The sequence below is a fragment of the Hippichthys cyanospilos genome, chromosome 18 (genome assembly GCF_059441005.1).
Source record: "Hippichthys cyanospilos isolate Australia breed blue-spotted pipefish chromosome 18, RoL_Hcya_1.0, whole genome shotgun sequence".
Lineage (NCBI taxonomy): Eukaryota > Metazoa > Chordata > Actinopteri > Syngnathiformes > Syngnathidae > Hippichthys > Hippichthys cyanospilos.
The window spans coordinates 16,196,388-16,221,681 of NC_142386.1; the positions used below are offsets into that span (position 1 = coordinate 16,196,388).

Sequence of the window (25,294 nt, forward strand, 5' to 3'; positions counted from 1 at the left end):
TGGAAGTGAACGACTCATTAAATGCTTTATTATTCTAATTGCATTACAAGAATATATATATTTTGGGTAGGGTTATGCACTTTTAAATTAGTCTCCCAGCAAGATGCATTCTTAAAAAAAAAAAAAAAAAAAAAAACATTCATTGCTTTTAAAATATTTCTGGTTAGTTTTTCAAAGATTGGCATGTTTTTGTGTGATAACACTGGAACAGGAACAGTACATTTTTCTTTTCAAATGAAGAGCAAATTAAATGAAACATGACAACTTATTGCTAAATTGTGCTAAACTTATTCGGTATATGCCTTTATTTTGTTAAGTTTTATAGGAATGTGCATAGTCATTGGTGATGCAATTTTTCAGCATGGGAGGCATAAATAAATCAGGAGATGTTACTCTAACTATATTTTGATGTTACTGAATGAAATATGCCTAAAGATACCATTACAAATGCTGTTCCAAAGTTGAATAACTCTGACACAGAACTCTGTTTTGTCTTTTTTGTGTGTGTGTGTGTCCAAAAATATATATTTGTACTGGTTAGGTTAGTTAATTGGCTGAAAAAAATTGTTCACAGGGTGTAGATGACATAAAAAAAATTTGAGAGAAAAAAATTAACTCCCCTAATGTATGTAAACCTATGAGCACAACTGTAGTTGCTGTTCAATGCCAATGTTTTTTTGTTTTGTTTCTCACACTAGTTGACCAGTTAAGCAATAATCTCTTTAAAAATATTTGGTGAGGATCACGTGTTTATTTCCACCCCTAATAACAAAAATAATCTGCGTTTGCAACAATAGTAATTATGTTACCGTAAAACTGTATCAGCCATGCCATTGCCGTCCTCCATTTCTAGTCCCCCGCCCACCTTCTAAGTCTAAAATAGCATTAATGCACCAACCACCCTTAGAAGCCGATCTGGGCCTCTACAACCACCGTGTGTGTGTATGCGTGTGGTCATGTGTGAGTGTGTGTGTGTGTGTGTGTGTCACAAGGTCATGGCTATTGTTCTCCTGTCCTGTGGAAATAGGGTTGGGATGCCTGCATCCTGTCTCTCTTTTTCCTGCTACCTCTACAGTGCATTGCAACCTCTCTCACCCACATCAACGTATATAAACACACACATGCGCACACACACTTTCTCTGATGGAGATGACATCTCGTACACAGATTAGTGTCCTAATGAACAGGATGATTGTTAGCTGTGCAAGCAAAACAAGCCCAAGACATCAAAGAATTGACGTTAAACAAGAGAACAAAGTGGCGCTTGATAGTCCAACGGCATTTTTCCATTTCCTGTTATTCTTGCTGCACATGTCTCCTCCCCCCTTTCTTCTCACCGAATGCAGTAAGCAGCCACAAAGATGAAAGTGACGAGCAGCAGCATCCCGATAGCGATAAGGATGCCCGGGACCAAGAACTGGGAGGAAGAGTCCATTCCTGGCAGAGAGCAGAGAACAGAGCAGAGAATTAAAGCACTCAAGGGAGGAGATTCACATCAATGGAAAAAAAAAAAAATCAGAAGAGCAGGAAATGAAGAGTAGCAGGAAAAGACCAAGAATGCATTAAACGATTGTCAGTGCAAAGGTGAGGAAAACATTAATTTAATTTAAAGCCATTACGCAGGCATTACGCATTTAGAGCATTGCTAAATTAAGGGCAAAAAACAAAGTCCTTTTTAACCTTCTTGGAGGAGGTCATGGTTTCATCACATCTAGTATTTAGCTGTATTTAGTGCGCTGCTCCTAAATTGCAAGCGAGTTTTTTGAACGGCTCTTCAATGTGAAGGATGGCCTTGCCTTGTCACCAAGATAAATTCCTGCATTTGTTTAATCCCCATTAAAGGGTAATTAATAAAAAATGCAATTATACAATGTGGTTAAGAAAAAAACTCTTAATGCAATTTCATCCGAGCTTTATTTTCTGAAGTTCAATAAAATCCTTGGTGAGTGTTAGGAGTGGTCAGTCAAAGAGTCGTGCAAGTATTAACGTAACTTGACTTACACGAATAGGACTTTTGGGGCCAATCACCATCACCAATCTCAACATGGGACAATATATCTTTATATGAATTTATATACTTCTATAGCGCTTATAGAGCATAAAAGGAAACACTTATACAATATGTATAAAATGAGGCATTTTTGCCATGGTTGAACAAATTTTGTTAAAAAATTATGCCCGAGTTAAAACATCAATGGCCTTTAAAAGACATTCCAAAACTGTCCAGACAGAGTAAAAGTTCAGTCAGGTCAAAACAAAAACAACTTGAGACAAAAACAAGGGTATGCAACAAAATGTAAGTAAATGGTATTGCAACGCCAAGTAAAATACTTCAAATACGGAACTGATTCCACAGCAAACATTCCTTTAACTTACAATAGTGTGTATATAATGTAATGAAAGGCCTTATGTGTGTAATGTTGCCCGCAATTTCTAACAGGCAAATGTTTTTTTGAAAATATATCACTTCATTATTTTAGGGGATTTTTTTCAGTCTCATGTCTCACAATGGTCATTGATGGAACCGCGGTGCAGTTGGGTGATATGCTATCATTAGTGCTTGCAGAGTTGACTCAACATGCCGGCATTTTGAAAATGATTAGATGGCAATTTTTTTTTGACTTCTTGGCATGCATGGAGCAGTAGATATTTGTCTTCAAAATAGCTTACCAGTGACTGTGACTTGCAAAGAGCAATTAGAAAACCAGAGGAATGTTAAATCCTTCACTGCTAAGAATTATTGGAAAAGGAAACCTCTAGCGTGCCAGTATATTTAGCATTTTTACTCAACTTTTGAGGAATATTGTGTGCTATGTCTACTATGTAAACATGGGTGCTATCACATGATTGATTGATTTTTCACTACTTGGAATTACAAGTATGTAAAATATGTGCTGTATGTATGACAGCACTGCCATCCAATGATCACAGTTATCACTACAGTGCTCAATTGGCTTAATATTAGATAAGCACTTAGTCAAGGGTGTCAGCTACCCTCCATAAAAAAACAACTTGAGAAATGTATTATTTATTACTTTTATGACTATTTTAAAAGATGATAATTCTCATCAATGGTGCTTAAAGAGTTTAGTAATTATTTATATTCAACATGGTAAACTATTTTTAATGAACAAAATAATCAATATTTTTGTTTAACATATTATAGATCGTCTTCAATAGAAAAAAAAATAGAACTGTAATAGAGCTGATACCGTGACACTGTGAGGTTTTTGCTCTTGATTATCACACCTACCCCTACAAGCAAGACATCAGCAGAGTAGCAATGTTGCATTTTGATGGTAAGAATGGCAGCGCTATTAGTGAGAGAGATTACATTCGAACTAAACTGTGGAGGGTTAGGGCAAGCACCTCTAAATATTGGTGCAGATGCTGGAATGTTTTGTACTTTTTTTTTATTTAACATTGCAAGATGTAGAAGACATTTTCATCATGCATGGCTTTAAATCAGCGGTCCCCAGCCTTTTTAAGAACACGGACTGGCAGGGTGCTCAAAAATTTACAAAAAATATGTGCAAATTACATTAAGTCAATTATAAAACTGAAATACAAATGCTATTGATTTCAAGGAAAATACCAGGAACAAAGGAAAATGCTAGCGAGCTAAACGCATACAGGGCAGCACTATATCACAAGATGAAGATTAGAACTAATATTAACTAGCATGTTATCCATAGTCACAAGTTGTTGGATCAACAAACAAACTCACTTTGGGCATATTATCATGCATCAACATTCTTACAAAGAAATTAAATTTACAGACAGTTGTTGGCCAGATTTCACAGAAAGACAAAACAAAGTGTGCATCACTGCTCTCAAAACCACACCATCCTTCTCGCTATGTAACATCAACAGCGGCCAGAAGCGGCGCAAAAAAAACAAACACAGATCAAACCAAACAAAACATAAATGAATAAATTGTTAAACCAAACCAGTTCCAAAATATTATTGCGGGTGTGCCCCACCGGTACCGGACCATGGTTCAACTGGTAACGGGCCACTGCCTGGTGGTTGGGGACCACTACTTTAAATGACACATGCAAGAGGTGAACAGGGTCGTTTTTCGACGTTCACACGAGTGCCTCTCTGGCTTCTAGATATTTGTTTTTGTATTACCATCAGGAAGAGTATGGAAGACTGCTGCAGGGCTGAAGCTGCCGTAACCGGCCATGGTGTGTGCTCGGACCTGCACTTCATACTGAGTGGCTCTGCGCAGGTCTGTCAGCACGGCCTGATTTCTGTTACTTTCTGCGTAGTGGCATGGATCCTCACTGCGCCGCTCCTAGACGTCCAATAAAAACACAGTTTGGCGCAGATGGAGGTGTGAGTGAAACTGCATTGAGCAGGGAGATGACACTTACGTCAAAACAAGGGCGTTGACGGCCACAATAAAATATTTGTACTTGGAACACCACTTGCAACGCATGTGTTCTTTTGACAAAATTCAGCAAGACTTGAATTTTATGACGGAAAAAGTAAGCTATGGCAATGAACAACATTCATAAAGGTTTTAAGAAATGTTTACAATTTTACAATTACCGTTTTATAGGCGATGTATTTTATTTTTTAATTCTTAGCTGCTAGGTGTGCTGGTGCCTATCCCAGCCATCTTCGGACAATTGACGGGGGGCACCCTGAACTGGTGGTCAGTAAAACGCAAGGCACATGGAAACAAATGACCACTCACACTCACAATTGGAAGTATCTAATATAGCTACCATGCATGTTTTGGGAAATATGAAAAATAACCGTCATACCTGGAGAAAACCCATGTAGGTACGGGGAGAATATGCTAATTCCATACATGAAGGCCGGAAGCAGAAGCAAAGTCACAATTTCTGCATATGAGGCAGTCGTTCTATCCACTCATGCACCGTGCCACCTCTTAACACACACTAGCAATAAATTCATATGTACTGCAATAAACAATATGAACAATATTTTACTCTAATATCTTAGTTTTATATATGTAAATGAGCCAATATGATTTTAAATGAGCCAATATGATTTTAACTACCTACTTTCATTACAGTTGTTAACTTACTACTTACTTACTTGAAGTCTTTTAAGTGCTCACTAGGACAACTTCACAAAATTCTACCAAACTGCTATAGCGTAAAGAAAAAGTCAGTAAGTCTGATGACAATATTAATGCAAACCAATCTGGCTTCATCACTTCAACTTTCCAGGTTTTATGAAACAATGACACGTAAATATGAGGACTCCACTTCTCTAGTACTGAACCTATGTTCAGTAAAGACAGTTGGGGCAAACTGGCACTTTGGGTTATTCATTTGACCCAACATTGAATTCAGTGAATTACCCCCAAAGATTTAGGGGTCAAACCAATAACCCGCAAAAAAAGAAAAGACAAAACATCTACAATTTGGTTGCTTTGTGATATATTATTTTGACCCCACTTTTTGGGTTATTTATATAACATAAAAACTATTCAATAAATATCCCAAAATATATTTATTTAAGCCTTGAGGTTAGGTTGAACATATACCCCAAACATGTTTTTTGTTACAAAAGAACACCATTTTTGGGCTCTTTTTGAATCCCACAAAACAACCAAATAGAGTAAGTGGGGTGCATTGCGGTTTAATTATTTAAGCCATTTTAAACTGAATATTTACTCAACTTTTGGATTAGGTGCACGTAAAAAACAGCTGGATAACAAATAATCAATGAGCAACAAAAAGGACCATCATTTTGGCACAACTTTTTGGGTTCGAATTTGGGTCATTTTGACACAACTTTTTGGGTTGTTAAAACCCAAAAAGTTGTGTCAAATTGACCAAAATATTGGGTCTGACCTTTTATGCAATTAATTTTTTTCTTTTCTTTTATTAAAGCCAACTGTTTTGAGTATAAAGTGAACCGAAAAGTTGGGCAGTCCCCTTTCCCTACAATTTGAGTTACATTTGGCGCGATTGTGTTCTGAGTAGAGACACTATATATTATAGGGCTGTAACTAATCATTATCTGAATAATCGATTATTCTGGCCATTTCTTTTTCAATTATTTGATGAATCCCATTATAAAAAGAGTCTTAATTTTTTGCCTTTGAAAAAAGAGAAACAAAAAATAATCATAAACGTGTTTATTATTATTTGATTACTGCTGTGCTCTGCCAGAAAATAAGCTAAAATATTGTCTTGCTGTTACCTTCCACGTGTGATGGCGAAGTGTGGGTGGACAGAGTCACACGACAAAAGTTCCTCCTTTGTGCACTTTACTTGCCTCCAATACGCATACAGGTTACAATCACGAGTGAATGTTCTTTAAGTTACACTCTACGTTGTTCTTGGCCTCTAGCTCCGGCACAGACAGCGCTTAGCAGTATCCGCGCAGTGAGCCGTGAGTACTAAAAAACAACCATAGAACAATAAATCGTCTCGCGATGACAACCGCTAACTGGATACAAAAGTTGCATTCAATGACCAAACTTGGCTCGGAAAACTAAAACAAAAAATTAAACACAACTATAGGTCGTCAACATCTTAACTGCCTTACACTATTGATAATGTTTGTAAAAATCTTATTTTGATTCAACGCAGCAATAGTACAGTACATACACTGTTGTGAGGGAATAATCCCTCGATTATAAAAACATGAATTTGGGTCATTGTTGATGATTTTTCACACCTATAAAGAAAATTGAACAAGCAAGCTGAGGTCTAAAAAAAGTTTTTTTGAACGTACCTTCTCACAGTAGCGTATCTGATACTGCAGAATGGTGTAGTGTGGCTGCAGAGGGACGGGCCAGTGAAGGGTTAAGCTGCTCTCTGTGGAGTCACTTTTACGAATCACTGACACCAGAGATGGCACTGCGCAGACAACACAGGAGAACTCCCAAACCGTTTGCATGAGCTCATAGCGCATCATTTTCTTACCATCATAGCTAGTGGTAATATTGACCCCCTCGCTGGAGGGCTCCTTGCTGCTGAGCTGAGACACCCCATTGAGGGCCTGGACCGCAAAGGCGTACGCGGTGTGAGGCAACAGGCCCCACACCTCCACCCTCCTGTTGGTCAGCCCGCGTTGAGCCGGCCGGTAGCTGACGCTGTCGCCGCAGGACACGCATGAGCCCCTCGGGGTTCTGCATATCAGGCACCAGATGCTGTAGCTCAGGTCCGCTCTGCCGCCATTGTCCAGAGGTTCGTTCCACTCCAGTCGGAGCGATGTGCCATTGATCTGGGAGGCAATGCTGCGTGGTGCTGAAGGGGGTCCTGGGGGCATGGTTTCAGTCATTCATAAAATACTGCAACATTGTATTTTAGCTTTTGTCCCAGATAGAATTAAGGCAAACTCTAAGCCAGGAGTTCTCAAACTTTTTGGAGTCAGCGACCCCTTTTAGATTATACAAAGACCGCCATTGCAAATATCTGCAGAAACAAAACAAATAAAAATCAATTCAAATTGATTAGCGTTATGACTTTTAAAAAATTAATAAGTGCCCTTTTTATTCACCAACAGATTGACAAGTATATTTGTTATTTTTCAGCTATACTGAAGTTGAGAAAATATAAATTGCAGCCTCCTTATAACTAACCAAGTCCATTTCCATTTATTTAGTCAAAAAGAGCATTATATAAAATGCCACTTTAGCTTTTCTGGCTTCATTGCCTCGTGAGTAAGTGATTGTAGACACAAAAAGCATTTAGACAAATTATTTTTAAAATATATGAACTCTTCCAATGCCAGGGAAATGGTTTCATTTTTTTAGGAGTCAGAAAACGCAAATATATATATATATATATATATATATATATATATATATATATATATATATATATATATATATATATATATATATATATATATATATATACACACACAGTGGGCCCCCGTGTTACAAACTTAATCCGTTCAGCGGCTACGCTCATAACTCGAATTGCTCCGGCAATCCAAACCAATGTTAATTAGTGAATGCGTGCAACGCGTGCAAAAACATAACGACTTTATACACATATTAAAAATAGTTATATAATCTACTGTACAGTTAAATTAAATAACATAAATATACAAAGGAAAAATGACATTTACCTTTGGGGCGACGTGACTTGAGCTGGGTGGAGGCGGAGTGGAGCCGGGAGGAAACGCACAGAATTTATTTATTTTTTTTCTTAAACAAGATCTTTTCTCAAACTAGAACATATCACGGGCGATTTCATTCATTTTAATCCATAATTAGAGAAGCCTCTCTATTTTGTTGTCGACCGTCCCGTCCCCTGGCAAGGTATGTCTTGCCCTTAGAAGATTGCCGAGCGGTTACGGCCATACTCACGAGCAAGGTTAACTATGTGTGCGCCTCCTTTGTATTTTTTTTATTATCTCCTGCTTCGTTTGCAAAGTCTTCACAACATTCCTTCCTTCCGTTTTTCACTCCTTTTCTCTCCTTCCGTCCATCCCGACCAGCTGTGCCATCACGCTAGATGAAGGCGTTCGGCCAATAGCATATCGGCATTTCTGTGATTGACAAATAGCGTATCGGCATCTATATATATCTATATATCTATATATATATCTATATATATATATATATATATATATATATATATATATATATATATATATATATATATATATATATATATATATACAGTCGGCCCCCGGTTTACGAACACCCTCTTTTACGAACATTTCGACTTACGAGCGTGGACCGCGGAGTATTTTGTCCCCCACTTACGCACAAACCCTCCGCCTTAAGAACAATTTGACATGACGGCCATTGTGTTTGAACATTTATTTTCGCTTTGCTACGTCGACTAATTTAGAAGTTGACGCTAATCACGGCATCGTCGAACGCTATTACTCTTACAATGTCACAGTCACCGTCTCAGTCACGGTCTCAGTCACAGAGTCAGTCACGGAGATGCTATTGGCCAGCGTCACGTAAATCACAGAAATGCCGATATGCTATTGGCCGAACGCCTTTATCTAGCTTGATGGCATAGCTGGTCGGGGTGGAAGGAAGGAGAGAAAATGAGTCAAAAACGGAAGGAAGGAATGTTGTGAAGACTTTGCAAACTTTATCTGTTAGACATAGCTTCTAAAATTGCTAGTGCCGGTAAAGGAAGAAGTAAGAGGATGATGACAATAGAAACCAAGCAGGAGATAATAAACCCAACCCTGCGGGTTGGTCTCTGCTCACCTCCGTCTCCACTCGGCTCAAGTCACGTCGCCCCAAAGGTAAATGTCATTTTTCCTTTGTATATGTTATTTAATTTAACTGTACAGTAGATTATGTTACTCATTTTTAATATGTGTAAAAAGTCGTGATGTTTTTACCTAAGGTTTTTGTGCGCGTTGCACGCATTCACTAATTAACATAGGTTTGGATTGCCCGTCATACGAGCAGTTCAAGTTACGAGCGTAGCCGCTGAAGGGATTAAGTTCGTAACACGGGGGCTCACTGTAAATATAATGACCCTCGCCACATTGCAGATGTTTTTTTCTTTACGCGTATTCACCACATTGTGGATTTCTTTCCATTATGCAGATTCACAACTTTTAGGATTTTTTTTCATAATGTATTAAAACTTTTCCAATAGCTCCCAAGCGTGCCGCTCCTGCGAAGACAAAACTCCATCAAAAGTGATGACCATTGCTGAGAAGATGATACTTCTCAAAGGGAAAAGTTACGCAGCCTTGGCCCGCCATTTGGGAGTGAACAAATCCACAGTTTGCTACACTGAGGATAAGGTGAACGTTAGACGACGGCTGCCATCACCTTTGGCAATTTGGCAAAGCCAGTTGTTACGGCTCGTAATAAAACGATCGTCCATAGGGAAGCTGCTTTCGCGATCTGGATTGCTGACCGCCGACGGAAGAAGCCCTTTCCTTTAAAGTCTTGCGCAGCTACGGTCATATATAAGTCGGGGCCCGATAATAGAATTAAAGTCTAATCCGTATACGATCAAAGATGATTAGAATGAGAGTTTACACTTGAAATACCATTTTATTATATAAAAGAAATCTAGGGAAGATGTTTCCTTCGGTTCAGTCATCAAGCGCACTCACAGCAAAGGCACACATGCGCGCGCACACACACACGCACATTGTCAAGGCAGAGAGAAGAAGGAGCAAACGTTCGCCGGACCATTGGAAATGTCTTACCTAGCATTCTTTTCCAATAAAATGGTATTTCATGTGTAAACTCTGTTTTGTAATCTTCTTTAATTATGTACAGATTAGACTTTAATTCAATGTCCAGGCCGCTGATAATATGACCGCAGCTGCGCGAGACTTGAAATTTAAAGAGGAACATTTCTGTTGTAAATTCCTCATTGGCGTTGGGTCGATGTGCATGAGGATGGAATGTACGGCGTTATATTTGTGCCACAATTGTGAGTGCGCAAAAAAAAATTGAGCGCAGAAAATAAAACTGAGCGAGCGAAAACAGATTTTGAGCGCAAGCAAAAAAACTATTGAAAAGAAGTTGCTCGCTCAAAATTCCTTTTGGCTTGCTCACGATAGCCCTCTCTCACTCTACATCTGGCTCTTGCGCGCGATACTCCTCCCTGCCTCGCTCGACATCGCGTTCGCTCAACATCGAGCTCTTGCTCGCTCGAGTCGTCCTCTGCTTGCGCTCAGTTCTGCTCACACGTTATGTTTGTGCCAAAAAGATAGCCAGTCAGAGCTTGTAAAAGCACATTGACAGCTTGGTGTCCAATGAGATTGCTTTTTGTATTCACCCGGAAAGAGCAAACGAGAGTGCGTCACATTGACTTTGGCGGGAGGAGGTGGGCTTATATCATTAAAGTACAAAAACTAACAAAGTAGTTCTCTCAAATGATACAATACAGCAATAATAATAATATTAAAAGTAATGACCATACATTGTTTCCAAAGAAGTCTACCTTCTCCCGCCCAAGTCCGTTTTGACGCACACCCTTTCTGGGTGAACACAACAAGCAATCTCATGGATACCAAGCTGTCAATTAAAGTATTATATATATATATATATATATATATATATATATATATATATATATATATATATATATATATATATATATATATATATATATATATATATATATCTCTGCTGGCCTAACATATCCTGACATTATTATCATAACTTGAAAAAACTAAAATAATTATAATAACTATAATGAACGTCAATTTCATTTTAAATGTATTTTTACCAAATATATATATAATGTATATTTTTTATATATAAAATTATTCGCCATATTCTGTTCGTTTCGTGTCTTATTACATTCATTTGGTTATGCACCTGCCAGTGTTGTAGTTTTAAGTTTGAGTTTTTAGCCAGTTAGAATTCAGCAACCTTGTGTCACCAGGCTGCATATAATCTGCCTGCTCCTGGAGTCGTCGGGCATTCGCTTCAACAGTAGCAGGCCTTCTGTGCCATGTGCAAAGACACATGTAAACAGGTCCATATTTTTAATAGATTGTTGCAATAGCCAATCGAGTCATAAGATCTAAATCTAGAAGACTCATGTTGAACGTGACGTGAGTGGATGCTCACTACACTGAGGTGGTGCTATGCTCAGCAACCAAGGTACGCAGTGTTAGCCTGGCTGGTCTACGTTAAAGGCATAGCATAGCATAGCTTTTAGCTAACCCAGCCCGGGCGGGGGAACGTGTTTTGTCCGCCACTTCCAATCAGTGAACTATGATCGGCCTTTTATCTGGCTCGACGTCCAGTCGCGTGAGCTTGTCTTTGGCGTTTTTCTGACTGGGTGAACAGGGACGTGAGCTGGACTTTGCCATTTTTCTGGCTGGCTGGCTGGGCTACCAGGAGCGCTAACTCTGGCAAAAAGTTCTGCTAGGAATGCCCTTTGTTTGCAAAGGATAGATTTGGTGTTTGGAGTTACACTGGATTTGCAAACTTCAATTGTTTAACCGAAGCAGACACGAGACACCAAAGAAAGTGCATGTAGCTGCCAAGTCAATTCCTTTCACAAATCTAACTTGAATTCCGGAATGGGCATAGAGGTGTCACTTAAGACCGTCAATGGCTACTTCACTCTGAGTAGTGAAAGCCCTACCCCCATAACAATTTGTCACTAATAACATACATCTCAATGGCCAGGTGTGGCACAGAAGAAACAAAGCAGAATCAAGAAATGTGGAAAATTAGCACCCAAACTTGTGCTGAGTGTTTAGTGGGAAACTTTTATATTTAACCTTTATATTTGCGAGCATAAATAAATGCACAAGCCATTTTTGTGTTTACTCACTGGTGCATGGAGTGTCCGGGGTGTCGGATTGTGCTCGAAAGTATCCGGGGCGACATGCACACACAGACTGCCCCCTGACAGAGGCGTGGCTTGATCCGGGACAGACTGTGCACTGTCCCTCTGCACTGGACTTGAAGTGACCCACGGGACAAGCTGCAGAGGACAAATGAAGGAAAACCATTATAAGCTCTTACATTGGATATGACCTGTGGCTCCGTCATGCATGATAACTGTGTTCAGGTGCCAGATAGCTGCAGATGAGCTAGTGGAAAAATTTGATGAGAGCTAAGTAATAAATCAGATAGCCTGCTCGGATTTATGGCGGATTTAACCAAAAAAAGGTAGTCTTTGGAGAGATGAGGAAAAAACAAACAGATTTCCTATTTCTTGATGAAAAGCAGAGGCCTTGTCTTTGGTTGGACAAATTTCAAGTCAACGATTTCTTTAGTGTTTGGATGTTGCTCGACCTAATGGGGCGCCAGAACTTTGTTTCAAACACACCACCCAAATCAAACGGAGTTAACCTAAGAGCATGTCTACCTTGTACATTTTAGTGTTTGGCCGAGTAAAAGTACTATTTTCACTTTCTGAAACGGTCGGTCTTTTAAACGAATTAATTGTTCAATCATATTAAGGCAATTTCATGATGTTTTTTTTTTTTTTTTTTTTTTTTTAACAAGGCTCTTGTCAGTTACAGAACGCAGCAAGTTCCAAGTGATACATTCAGAACAGCAAAGCCATTAGTAGTGTTGTAGTCAAGACCTGATCCATACTAAAATGTACTGGGATTGAGTAGGGCTGCGTGATTATGTTCAAAATAATAATTACGAGTATTTTGGTCAATACTGAAATCATGATTATTAATCACGATCATTCATAATTTTTGGTAAAACATGGTAAAACAAAAAAATTATAAGTCTTAACCTTGCGTTTACCCCCTGGTGGTAAAATGACTGAAAGTGCTTGAATATCGCAGAGGATCAGCTTAATTAATTGTGGCAGTCAATATCATGATCGCGATTAAAATTCGATTAATTGTGCAGCCCTAGAACTGACAAGACCAAGACTTTTGAGGTGGAGACTTTATATATCAAAGAAAAATTAGACACACACACACACACAACCACACAAATGGAACAAAATGTTTAACATTACTCTATGTCGTGTAGCTCAAGAAAAAAAGATTGAAAAAGAAAGACCTTATTTTCACTCCTTGTCTTAGAATAGAGTGTTCTGATTTTAACTCCTGTTACCGGGTTCAACATTAACGTTTTCATTTTTGTTGTTTATTATTTAAGCCTTCAAGAACAATAAAATGTCGTTGAATATGTAACATCCTAACTACTAGACTGAAAGATGGATGCCAAGTGATTTGATTACGTATCGTAAAATAAGACCACTGATTGTAAATAAGAGAAAAATAATTGTAATTTTTATTAGTCCAATGAAAATACACGAGGAGATCTTTACTCTTCGCATGCCATCACAAAACTCATACAACAAAGTCCAAAACAGCAAAGACAAAGCCAACAGGTTCAAAACATCAAAGGATCATAGCGACATGCCTACTGGGTGAGAGACATGGTCCTAGTGTCTGCCATACTATCAAGGGATGCAAACTGCATAAACTAGTCTGTGTGTTTGTAAACGCAGCAAAGCCATACCAACTGCAAATAGCAATTTCTAAATCAACGAAACAATATATTTTAAGGTTTTTGGTTGCAATTTGATTAAAATATATAAGTTTAATATTTAATTATAAATATATTCTTTTAATCTCTTGATTTGTTTTGACATTTATCTAAACCGTCTTTTAACATAACCAAGCGGTATTCTCCCCCATTCAGATAGTACCATAGTAAAACAGCTGTTTATTCATTTTGGTAGTTGTGAGAACGCTTATATTGTATTAATAAAGTTTATAATTCTATGATTTCTATGATTTGTATGAATTCTATGATTATTCTATGAATAACTTTTGATGACTTAGCTATTGTTTTTAATACATTCCCTTTAGTGCAGCATTATCAAGTGAATGCTTAACACAACTCTAGCTAGTGGATGCATAATGCAACAACAGCCAATACTGTAGTTTCAATTTTATGTGCGCAATATAATCCAGTGCGGTTTATATATGATTTTTTTTTTTTTTTTTTTTTGAGAATAGGCCTTTCTTTGGAGGTGTATTTATAATCCGGTGCGCCTTATAGAGCGGAACATACGGCAGTTTATTTTCCATCATCATTCAGTCCTAGTTTTTGCACCACTACTGAAGTCAAAACAAACTCTGGCCCACAACAGAATTTACGGAGCAATACAACATTTTTTCCTTATCTAAAATGCATTCTGCAAATTCATGCTGGCTTGCCTTGTGTGGGAAGGGGTTAGAGGTTGCGCTCGCTCCGGGTTTCTTAATTGGACTCATTGGACGGCGCTGCTTCAAAACTCCAATCACTTTTTCTGCTGTCTTATACAAGCATTTGAGACCATGTGCTCTAAGTGATATGGTCTTTATGTGGACCCCCACCGCCTCCCCTTTTATCGCACAAAACGATAAGTTGTCCCAGCAGTGAGCCTTTGACCCTGTGAGCTAAGTGCTGCTCACCATGACCTCTCCCCGCCCTCTCTCTGTTGCCGCTTCCCCTGCCCATTGTGTGCTGGTATCCCACGTCCTCTGCAAAGCTTGCACCCCCAGGGCATCCCACCCACAGCTCACCATTGTTTTCTCCTTTGCTCCCAAGTAGGCGTCGCTCACACGGACACACTTACTCACAGTAAGCTCGTCTCACTCCTACCTGTGCATCTTACATGTCCCTCGGCGGCTTCGTAGCCCGGCACACAGGCGCAGGAGGTAGTCGGCTGGCCCACCCACTGGCCGTCTTCGCCGCAGAAAAGCTTGGGAGAGTGAGCTCGAGGGCCCTGCTGTGCTGCGTGCTCCACGCACGTACCCTGCGCCTCCTGTACCAGAGTGCGAGGGATGGTCTCGGGGAAAGAGGAAAGTGCGCTGATGAGGGGGGGACACTTCTTGAAGAAAACCCTGACAGAGAGCAAGGCCATGCAGGAGCCCTGAGCCTGAAAGGCCAAGTAAAAGCCTCTCTTGGATAAAGGACCCAGTCTTATGGTCTTCGTGTTGAATTTCCGTTCGCCGCCTTTCCTGAGGAGAAAGTCTGCTGCCACTGTATCCACCTTGCACAGGAAAAGAGATTTATTAGTCTTACTATGGCAACAGTCCAGTAAACAGGATCAACAAGATTTGAAAACTTTAAAGAGTCTCTCTCATTGACAATTGACGTTTTGGAGCTTTTAACCTTGTATCAATCATTTTATATCAAATCATTTTTTGTTTCTCTCAATCATTTCTCATCCGAAGGCCCCAGAGTATCTACTTCATACATCACAAGTAGAAAGAAGGCCCTTGTACACCTCTACAGGAGCCAATTATCGCTTATGCAAGAGGAACTCCACGCTCACCTTATTTGAGAAGACGTCTTACTTTCAGAGTTGCGTGGAGATTTTGCACCAAGTTGTCCAAGAAAACAGAAACCTTCCATTTATTAGTTACAAAGTTTTAGAGTAGAAAATGTCTAAGTGGTGAAAATGTGTGTTTGGGAGTACATGGCCTGAGAATCAACATTGTAGTACATACTAATTGACTCATGGGCAGAATTGTTGTTTTGAGTAGTGGTTTCCTAAAGAGACCAATTTGATAGGAGGAAAAGGTGTTTCTGTGTGTGCTCTCTTGGCACGTCTTTTACTTTGGCCAACAAATGAACTGGAGAGCCAATCTCCAGTTCATTTGGATACAAGTAAAGCGCCTGTTTCTGGCCTCTTTATTCACTCCGCCTCAGTCTCCCATTACTGATCCCTACAACGGTAGCTTTTTGTTGGTGGCAGCCAAACACTGAGAAGCGGGGTTTCAGTCAACAGTCAACAAGCCGTTTCACTTCCTGGTTAGAAATCCAGCCCCCCAAAAAGTAGTATTTCTTAGGAAATTGAATGAAAGATAGAATTCTATCATGTTTAAGCAAATTTTTAACTGTATAAAGCTTAAATTACTATGATATAGGTCCTTTAACTTAATAAACCTATCATCGTGAATCTTATTTTTCATAAGAAATGAAAACGGCACTGTGCTGTAAGGTAAGATTTCATCATTTAAATGCGCATATTTAACTGTGGAACGTTTAAAATATTATGATATGGGCCCTTTAACTACACATCACATGTGCTTTACAGCAGTGGCCCCCAATCCCTGCTCGGCGAACCGGTACCGGGCCGCGTGGGCTGCACCCGAAATAATGTTTTGGAGATGATTTAGTTTAATGGTACGCGTGCAACCGAACGCGAACGAGGCGAAAAAGCGAAGCGTTTTGTATTGTAGTCAAGGGAGTTCGCGTGACTGGGAGCGAATGCACGTCGGGCGACGCGATGGACGCGAAATGAGCAACGCAAATGGCCTTGCGCGGTCACGAGAAGCGAAATTTCGCCTTTCGCGTGAAGTTATTTTTTATTTACTTTTTCCGCGTTTCGAGTCGCCACAGCCAATCAACTTCGGTAACATTCAACGGCTCACGCAGGGGGCAGGAATGAATCACATCCCAGAAAAGTGAAAGTTCTCAGCAATTCTCTTCTTTCCGGACCTACCGTAAAGTGCACAGCAAGCTCGCTCCACCCCCCTCCCCTCGCGCGATAAAAAAGTGGACAAAAAGTACAACAGCGACAGAAAGCCCCATCCATATGTTTGTGATGTGGTTTTTAAAGCAAGCAGCCAGCCAGCCACCCCCCCCCGCCCGTCCGCAATATAAATCAATCTAAATCTGAGGCGTAGTGAAAAGGATGATGGGGTTTTTAGAGCAGCAAGCACCCCCCCAGTCCGCAGTCTAAATCTAAGGTGTTGACCGGGCCGCGGTGATCAAAAGGTTGGGGACCACTGCTTTACATTACTAAGACTTTTCCAAGTGTGCTTTGGGGACTTCCTAGATTTACTACTTTCCTGGCAAACATTGATTCCCATTACAGTGGGACCCTGGTTTATGAGATTATAATCTGTTCCGCGGTTGGGATCAATACACGACTTTGCCGTATGGCGGGCAATCCAAACCTATGTTAATTAGCTAATGCGTGTAAAATCCCAGATAAAAACATCTAAAATACATCTAAAAACAAATACATATTAAGAACTTGGTATAAAAATAGTATACTAAGTGCTGCGTATATATAATATACATATATACAATTAAATAATATTATAAGAGAAAAGTATATAAAGGATTTATTTACCTTTGAGTGATGTGACAAGCTTGTTATGGCCATATTCTATAGTGAGGGTTTGTGACAAGCTTGTTATGGCCATATTCTATAGTGAGGGTATGTGACAAGCTTGTTATGGCCATATTCTATAGTGAGGGTAGCCTAGGTTAGCCTTCTCCGTATTTCTTGATTATCTCCAGCTTCGTTTCCAATCATCTCATCAAATCATCTCTCTTTAACATCACGAGCAATCTTGGGACCCATGGCTAACTAATTAATGTTTCAATTAAGCACTACAATGCACAATAAATACCATGTTGAAAGCACTCTCAAACGACATCAAGTCTTTAGGCAGCCATCTTTGTGACCCCCCGTGTGCTGACCAATAGGAGACCAGCATCTTCATGACCCCTTGACGTCGACCAACAGTAGACCAGTATCTTAGAGAGTCGTGACGCCGACCAATAGCAGACCAGCATTGTAGTGATGTAAGTGGTGACATGTGTATAAACATATGAGCGCACACTGATTGCCATGTTTGAGTTGTCGCGCACACTGACTGCCATGTTGGATGTGTCGTAAGGCGAAAGAAATGGCGTAAAGACGGGACAAAAAACGTCAGGGGCCACATTGTAAGGTGAAAAAAAAGGCAAGGACGTCATAAACCGGCGGTCCATTGTACTATAAATATTACAGTGTTACCGCGCCACCTTGCACTTCATCTTTTGCGCCTTCAGTGCTTCACATTTTTCTACATTAAAAAAACAAGAAAAAAAAACAATATTGTGGAGAGATTTGCAGTCAAGTTTTCTTGCATGCCAAATAGATTGACTGTAAATGCACATGCCACGGGCACCCCTTGGATATCCACCAAGAGTGGAGCCCATAGTTGTCCAAACATGATAAAAGGAAACCACAGTTTATGCTTGAAATTCCAATTCATCACAATCGAACTCTTCTCAACATCCTCCCAACGCTCTGCTTCATCTTCTACTTGTCATGGTTGTTGGATTTTGGGTTGTGGGTTTATTTTGAGCGGTTATGTTCCTTTCTGTTTTCATATATGGTTCTGCTCCTCTCGTATCTCCCTGCGTTAGTTTTGATTTAGTCCACCTGTCTGTTACCTGCCCCTCGTGTCCTCCAATCAGCTCCCTTTGCCTTTTGTCCTTGCCCAGCTGCCATGTGTTAGTTTGATTAGTTTGTGAATGTATTTAAACCTAGTTTCTGTTACAGCCCTTATCGGAAAATTGTCTTGTCAGGTCATAGTCACATCTCCCGTGTCTCTCCCGTCGTAAGTCTGCCCCGTGTTTTCCCGCTAGCCTGCCCGTCGTTTTTGTTTTCTGTTCTACCAGCCTGCCTGCGCCCTTAGTTCGTGTTTTTGCCGTCCTGTTTTCTCCCGCTTTTGTTCCCGTTCCTTAATAAATAAATGGATTTCATCAACCCCCTGTCCCGACGCTCCCCTGCTTCTGGGTCCTCCTCCTCCGCAACCACGCCGGCCTCCACAACCACCGCGCACCCCCATGACACTACTTTGCAAATTTCGCTTTTCGCGGGGAGTTTTCAGTCCCCATTAACCGCAAAAAATGAGTGAACACCGTATATTGACAGATATAAGACATGCCCTGGTGTGTTGTGGCTTTGTGCATTTCATAACTTCAAAAACAAAACAAGACAGAGCCACTACATATTTGCAAAGTCCCTTACTGCATTAAAGAACAGCATAAAAATGAAAGACAATCAATAAAAGGGAAATAATTGAGGAAAAATTGTATTTCAGTTTCAGTACCAGTATTTTAGGTCAGGAAAGTCAAACTAATGGAATTATGTTGGGGAACCGATCACTTAATCTACTCTATGAGGGTGAATAGACGTCCGGAACAGTCCTGGTTTTGTCCCATTTTTATGCACGTCTTTTCTTGTCCTGTTTTTTTTTTTTTTTTTTTTTTTTTTTTAAGTCCAGTTAGCAAATCAATTGGGCCTGTTTAGTTGTTCCTTAAAAAAACAAAACACAAAAAAACACTCGCTTACATCCTACATCCATTCCCATGCACTTTAACTCGCTTGTTTTTGTTTAAAGACATGCACGACTTAATGTTTTATTTTATTTTTTTTTATTTTCACTTTTCACAGGATTGTATTCTACAAGGTTTTGGATTTTGTTTTTTGTCCATTCTAGCACAGAATTTGGTTGGACGATAAAGAATCAACCTCAATGTCATGACTGTGCTTCAATACCTGTATTTGGAAGGCAGTGGTCGTACCTTAGTGTAAGGATTCTCCATCCATGGTGGGTAGGTGTCTGTGGCCTCATTGGAGTCGGCCTGGTAGTAGTAGAGGTTAAAGGTCTCCTTGCAGCTGCGGTGGTGGCTGTTTCCTGAGAAGCACTCCATCATAGTGAAGCGTAGCTCCACATAAACCTGCGAGGCTCTTCCCCGCTGGATGAAGCCGCTGCGCAGCCAGTGGCTGAATGAGCTGTCAGTCTGACAGATCTGGTAGGTCCTCACGCTGTTGTTCTCCTCGTCTAAACCACTTACTTCCTCCCACTGAGAGCAAAGACATGTTTTAGAATGTCACTTGAAAAGGAATCTAACACAGAAAGCCAAAAAGTAGAACATTCCTTTTAGTGTGGCTGGTTTGATGAAAAGAAAAAAAGGCCAGCCACGTATAGCAAATAGGGCAAAACGGAGACATTTACTGCCTGTTCGCGAAAACTCCAGCTAGGTGTAGATAAGGCCTGAATCTCGCAGATGTGCTCATGTGCTTATGTAAATGTGTAAATGTTTAACCCAAAAAATCGGTGTGCAGGTAAAGTCGAAGAGGCTGAGAGAGAACCGCAGAGCACAGAGACAGCCTTTGGCAGCCTTTGGCAGTGAGATTTTCCCAGTTAATACCAAATGAAACAATGTGGACTATCACGTCGACCTCGTTTCGAGGACGTGCGACACGTTCTGGAAAATGAACGCATGCCTTTTTCACTTCACTCATGTCAAACCATGCAAACATTTTTGATATTAATGTGCCAAAACACATTTCCTCATCTCGGAGTCATTGAGTCTAAGAGGGCAGTTGAAGAGGCTAGCAAAATGTATCAGTGTATACTATGGCTGGGCAAAACAACAAATGAATTTGATGAATTCCTCATTTTAATATCTTTTTCAAAGATTTGAAAATTTGCTAAATCGTGAAATTGACATTTTGCAAAAGTGGCAAGATGGTGAAGAGTGCTTTACAAGACATGTTTATTTCATAGTGGCGTTTAAAGCGATTAGCCATTTTAAAAAAAGGTGTATTTGGTGTATTTTAATTATTCGAATATATATATATATATATATATATATATATATATATATATATATATATATATATATATATATATATATATATATATATATATATAGTTGGAATTTATTTCTAAATCAACATAAACTCAAGTTAGTAATCTGACTCCAATTTGTGACCTTACCCAACTGCCACTCATCCAACAATTTGCGCGCTCGTTCTGCAATAGAAAGGTATCAGGAAGCCGGCATTTTCACACACGAGTGATTTATTCCTAACACACAGCACCTGGGTCTCGGGTCCCTCTCAATACAGCTCTGTACGCCTCTGTTGTCCAAGTTGCCCAGCAATGAGTTATACGACACAATATGCAAATGGCACAGCAACAAAGGTATCCTGGCATTATTCTATTGGCTATGTGTATACTGCAGTTAACATTAGCTTGCTCTCATTGGTCTTTCTTCCCCTGCAGAATCGCTTGCTTGCTCCTCCTGGTTGTAGTTTTCCACACAGTTATTTTCCATCAGCTGCCTCGGGGTTATCTCGTCTCTGCATCTTCCTTGCGACCACCACCGCTTGTTCTGCAACATTCCACTCTTGCACCTCTTGCACCCCTTTGCAACACACATCCTGTCTTGCTCCACCAGTCACACGCCCAGCACTTTACAGTCTCACACTCTCATACACAGGATGTAGCAACATCTAAAGAACTACTTTAAGCTCAAACTATTATGTTCCTTTATATATGTTATATGTTATATGTTATATGTTCCTATATATATATATATATATATATATATATATATATATATATATATATATATATATATATATATATATATATATATGTGTGTGTGTGTGTGTGTGCGTGTGTGTGTGTGTGTGTGTGTGTGCGCGTGTGTGCGTGTGTGTGTGAATGAATGTGTGGACTCTTAAAAATGTAAAATCACATCTTTGGAACTGAATGAGTTAATTTGATTAGTACTAATTTTTTTTGACAAAAAATTAATACTATTAAGTCTCAGGTGAATGACCAATCTATCACAGTTGGGCTTATGAACGTCATATGACCAACAGGTGAACAAATCTACAAATCTGACTGTTTTTGAGGATGCTAGAATCCCACATTGTGGGCTGCAAGTGATTCCACTCCTTGGGTGATGGATTTATCAAAGCATCTGCTTCCAATATTCTCTCAAATGGCATATTCTTTCACTGCTAGTTTACCTGCCATATAAGGACCTCTTTCATACCCAATAGAACAAGTAGATGCTTCAAATCTCCCCCATTATTACAAGGTCTGGTTTAGAAATACTGATAAGATGGCGGTGCAGTGCTTGCATACCTCAGGTTTAGCCCGTGAGAAGATGGTCCATCTCAGATCAGATGTCTCTACCTTAGTATTCATCAGCACTTCTGTGAAAGACATGTCAATGATTTAGAAATACATAGAAAAACAATGAACAGCCACAACATTGGTCACACTTGAAAAATCTAATAACTACCGCCTCATATGAAGACACAGTAGGGCTTTATTTTAACCATAAAATCAAGAAAAAGGAACATGATTAACATTTATTATTCAACTGAATGTTTTTTCTCGTTGATGCTGACTTTTTACTGAACAACAACAAAAATCACATTATCAGTTTATTGGTTTATTGAAAAATGTATAAAAAATAAGGGTAGTCTGCGGGGGACACCCTGAACTGGTAACCAGCCAATCGCAGGGTACACAGAGAAGAACCATTCACGCCCCAAATTACACCTGAGGACAATTTAGTATGTCCAATTCGCCTGCCATGCATGGTTTTTGGAGTGTAGGAGGAAGCCGAACGGCCCGGAGAGAACCCACGCAGGCGCGGGGAGAACATTCAAACTCCACCCAGGAAGGCCTGAGACAGGTGGATTTGAACCAGGTAGTTTGAACTGAGGCGGACGTGCTCCTGACTGCGCCACTGAGCCGCCCATAAAATATAAAATATGTACCGTATTTTTTGGACTATAAGCCTCGACTTTTTCGTCATGATTTGATCCCCGCGGCTTATCTGTTGTTTTTTATTGAGATTTTTGTTAGCCACCAGCAATCAAATGAGTGTATCTGTTCAAGGTTTCAATTTATGGAACAACTATGAAATAGAACTGAAAAGATGTTAATCAATGGCTGTGCTCAATTTTAAAAATATATTATTAAAAAAAAACATATTTCTAAATTGAACAAGAGAATGTATAAAATTTTGGATACATTTGTGACGTGTAATTTGTATATACAATACTCTATATATGATTTTATTTGAGTTGTTATGATTGTATATATGAATTATGTGCAATTTCTTTTTATGTTCACTAAAATAATTTATCACACAAAAGGAGATATAAAAAGATGCTATTGAAGAATTGATTTTGATTTTGAACTGCTATTTAACTAACATTATTCTGTTAGTGTTGAAAATATCCATCCATTTTCGATAAATATGCTGGGACTAAACATGCAGGCATGTTCAGTCTGTTAAAGAGAGGATGTTGCTGTTAGCAGACAATTTCAAAATAATTAAATAACACAATTTTTACTATAAACTTCCATGTACTGTACCATCTTTTTGCGTAAATATCTCATGTTATTGCCTGCGTTTTATAATAATTTTTATTTATATTTTATAATTTTTATTTATTTTTTTGCTCATATTTTGCTGCTATGGCTTATATACAGGTGCGGCTTATGGTCGGGAAAAAATGGTATACAACAAACAAATAAACAAAATATAATGGCTTTCCTCCCAATGCATCTCAGTGGGTGTCATATACAGTATACAGTAGTAGATTATCACTGTTCATAGACCAATCTGGTATCTATATTAATTAAAAAAAAATTGAAAATCCATTTAAGATTCCCTGAATGCCTTGCACCGGTGAAATAAAATGAAGTTACAGAGACATTACTCCTTGTCAAATGTGTTTCTGTTACCAGTAGTTGCATGTGTGTCTGGATTTTGTTTTATAATTTTTTTTAAACAGGCTACGGGACATCCAGGTCAATTCTGGTCGATTCCTGACTTCCTTCAATTAGTCAATTTTACAATTGCTTGTAAAAAATAAGCTTTGTTTTATTTTGAATGAGGGGTTCACAGATTGACAAATTAAACGATTTTTTATGTCATGTTTTTATGTATACAAGCTCATGGTATAGATGTATGTATAAAATATAATGTCACTAGTCTTAGTTGTATACAACTGCTGTACAGTTGCACCCAGACTAAATCCAGATTAAAAAAAAAAAAAAAAAAATCATCTGGATCCAGGTGATTTTATGGTGTTCAACCCCCTGAATAAACGAAAATGAGTAAAGTCAGTGTATATCTTCTCTAGGTTAATGCAAAGACTTAATATATTGTTAAGACGCAACATTAATCGCGCATGAAGATGTTTGGCCAGGTAATTACAGGCATTACATCCCCACTACTGCAAAGTCACATTCTTTCCCATATTTGTTTGACTTCTCCTACATGTCGCTTGTTTCCTGTGACTGAAGTTACTTAACGACCACAGTACAGTGGCCCACCGTGTTACAACGTCACTGATTTATGTTATTTTCACGTTGCAACCTGGAATCCTGAGTTTTTTCATCGCCTCTTTATGACATTTTCCCGGATTTGCGACAAAAACAACTGTCATGACCCTAGAAGTTGGCTGTATTCGTGTTGTTTTGCCTCCATCTGCTGGCGTTTTTAGGTAATTGCACTTATTTACTATTCTAACTGCTTCCATGCAACGCGTGACTACAATGCTGGTCTGCTATTGGTCGGCGTCTCCTCACGGAGATGATGGTCTGAAATTGGTCACTTGTTTCAAAACGGGGGAACGGTAAGGCTTTGTTTGATTGTGAGAGGTTACAAAACTGTAATTATAGTGCATTTTACTGCTTAATACAAAATTGAAAGGGTTAGCCATTGGTCCCAAGATTGCTTGTGATATTAAAGAGAGAAGTAAGAGGATGATTTATATGGAAATGATGCTGGAGATAACCCTAATTAGGGAATATGGGTATAACAAGTGGCACTCAAAGGTAAATAAATCCTTTCTATATTTTTTATTGATGATGTTTTGTGATTCTATACATGTATATTATATATACTTACTATATACTATTTTGGTACCAATTTTCAATATGTATGTGCAATTTGTCCAATTGTTTTTTACCTGGGGTTATAAATGCATTAGCTATTTGACATAGGTTTGGATTGCCCGTCATAAGCCGAATTTGCCTTACGACCCCAACCGCGGAACGGATTAATGTTGTAACACAGGGGCCCACTGTACTTTCTAAAACAGAAAAAAAAACTTACTAAGTGCATCAAAGTCCCTGAAATAACAAAAATGTCCATTTTTATTCAAATCAGACAGATTTTTGAACAACGCAACTGTTTCATGGGGAAAATTTTTTACAATAATAAATAATAAAAATGTAAATTGATCTGAACATTAACGCAAGAGCACCAATATGTTCAAGAGGATGATTTAGAAACAAAAAA

At 39.1% G+C, this 25,294-nt stretch overlaps 1 protein-coding gene across 1 annotated transcript in view; it reads right to left on the bottom strand.

Moving 5' to 3' along the window:
- ephb4a (eph receptor B4a) overlaps window positions 1–25,294 on the bottom strand; it is an 81,599-nt gene that overhangs the window by 16,109 nt on the left and 40,196 nt on the right. Inside the window, exons 2-9 of the mRNA XM_088441619.1 lie at window positions 22,111–22,181; window positions 19,748–20,029; window positions 15,032–15,422; window positions 12,237–12,389; window positions 6,918–7,253; window positions 6,727–6,851; window positions 4,135–4,300; window positions 1,338–1,437 (exon numbers count right to left, since the gene is read on the bottom strand). Coding sequence (XP_088297745.1) covers window positions 1,338–1,437; window positions 4,135–4,300; window positions 6,727–6,851; window positions 6,918–7,253; window positions 12,237–12,389; window positions 15,032–15,422; window positions 19,748–20,029; window positions 22,111–22,181 — 1,624 coding nt within the window. The remainder of the gene's footprint in view (window positions 1–1,337; window positions 1,438–4,134; window positions 4,301–6,726; window positions 6,852–6,917; window positions 7,254–12,236; window positions 12,390–15,031; window positions 15,423–19,747; window positions 20,030–22,110; window positions 22,182–25,294) is intronic.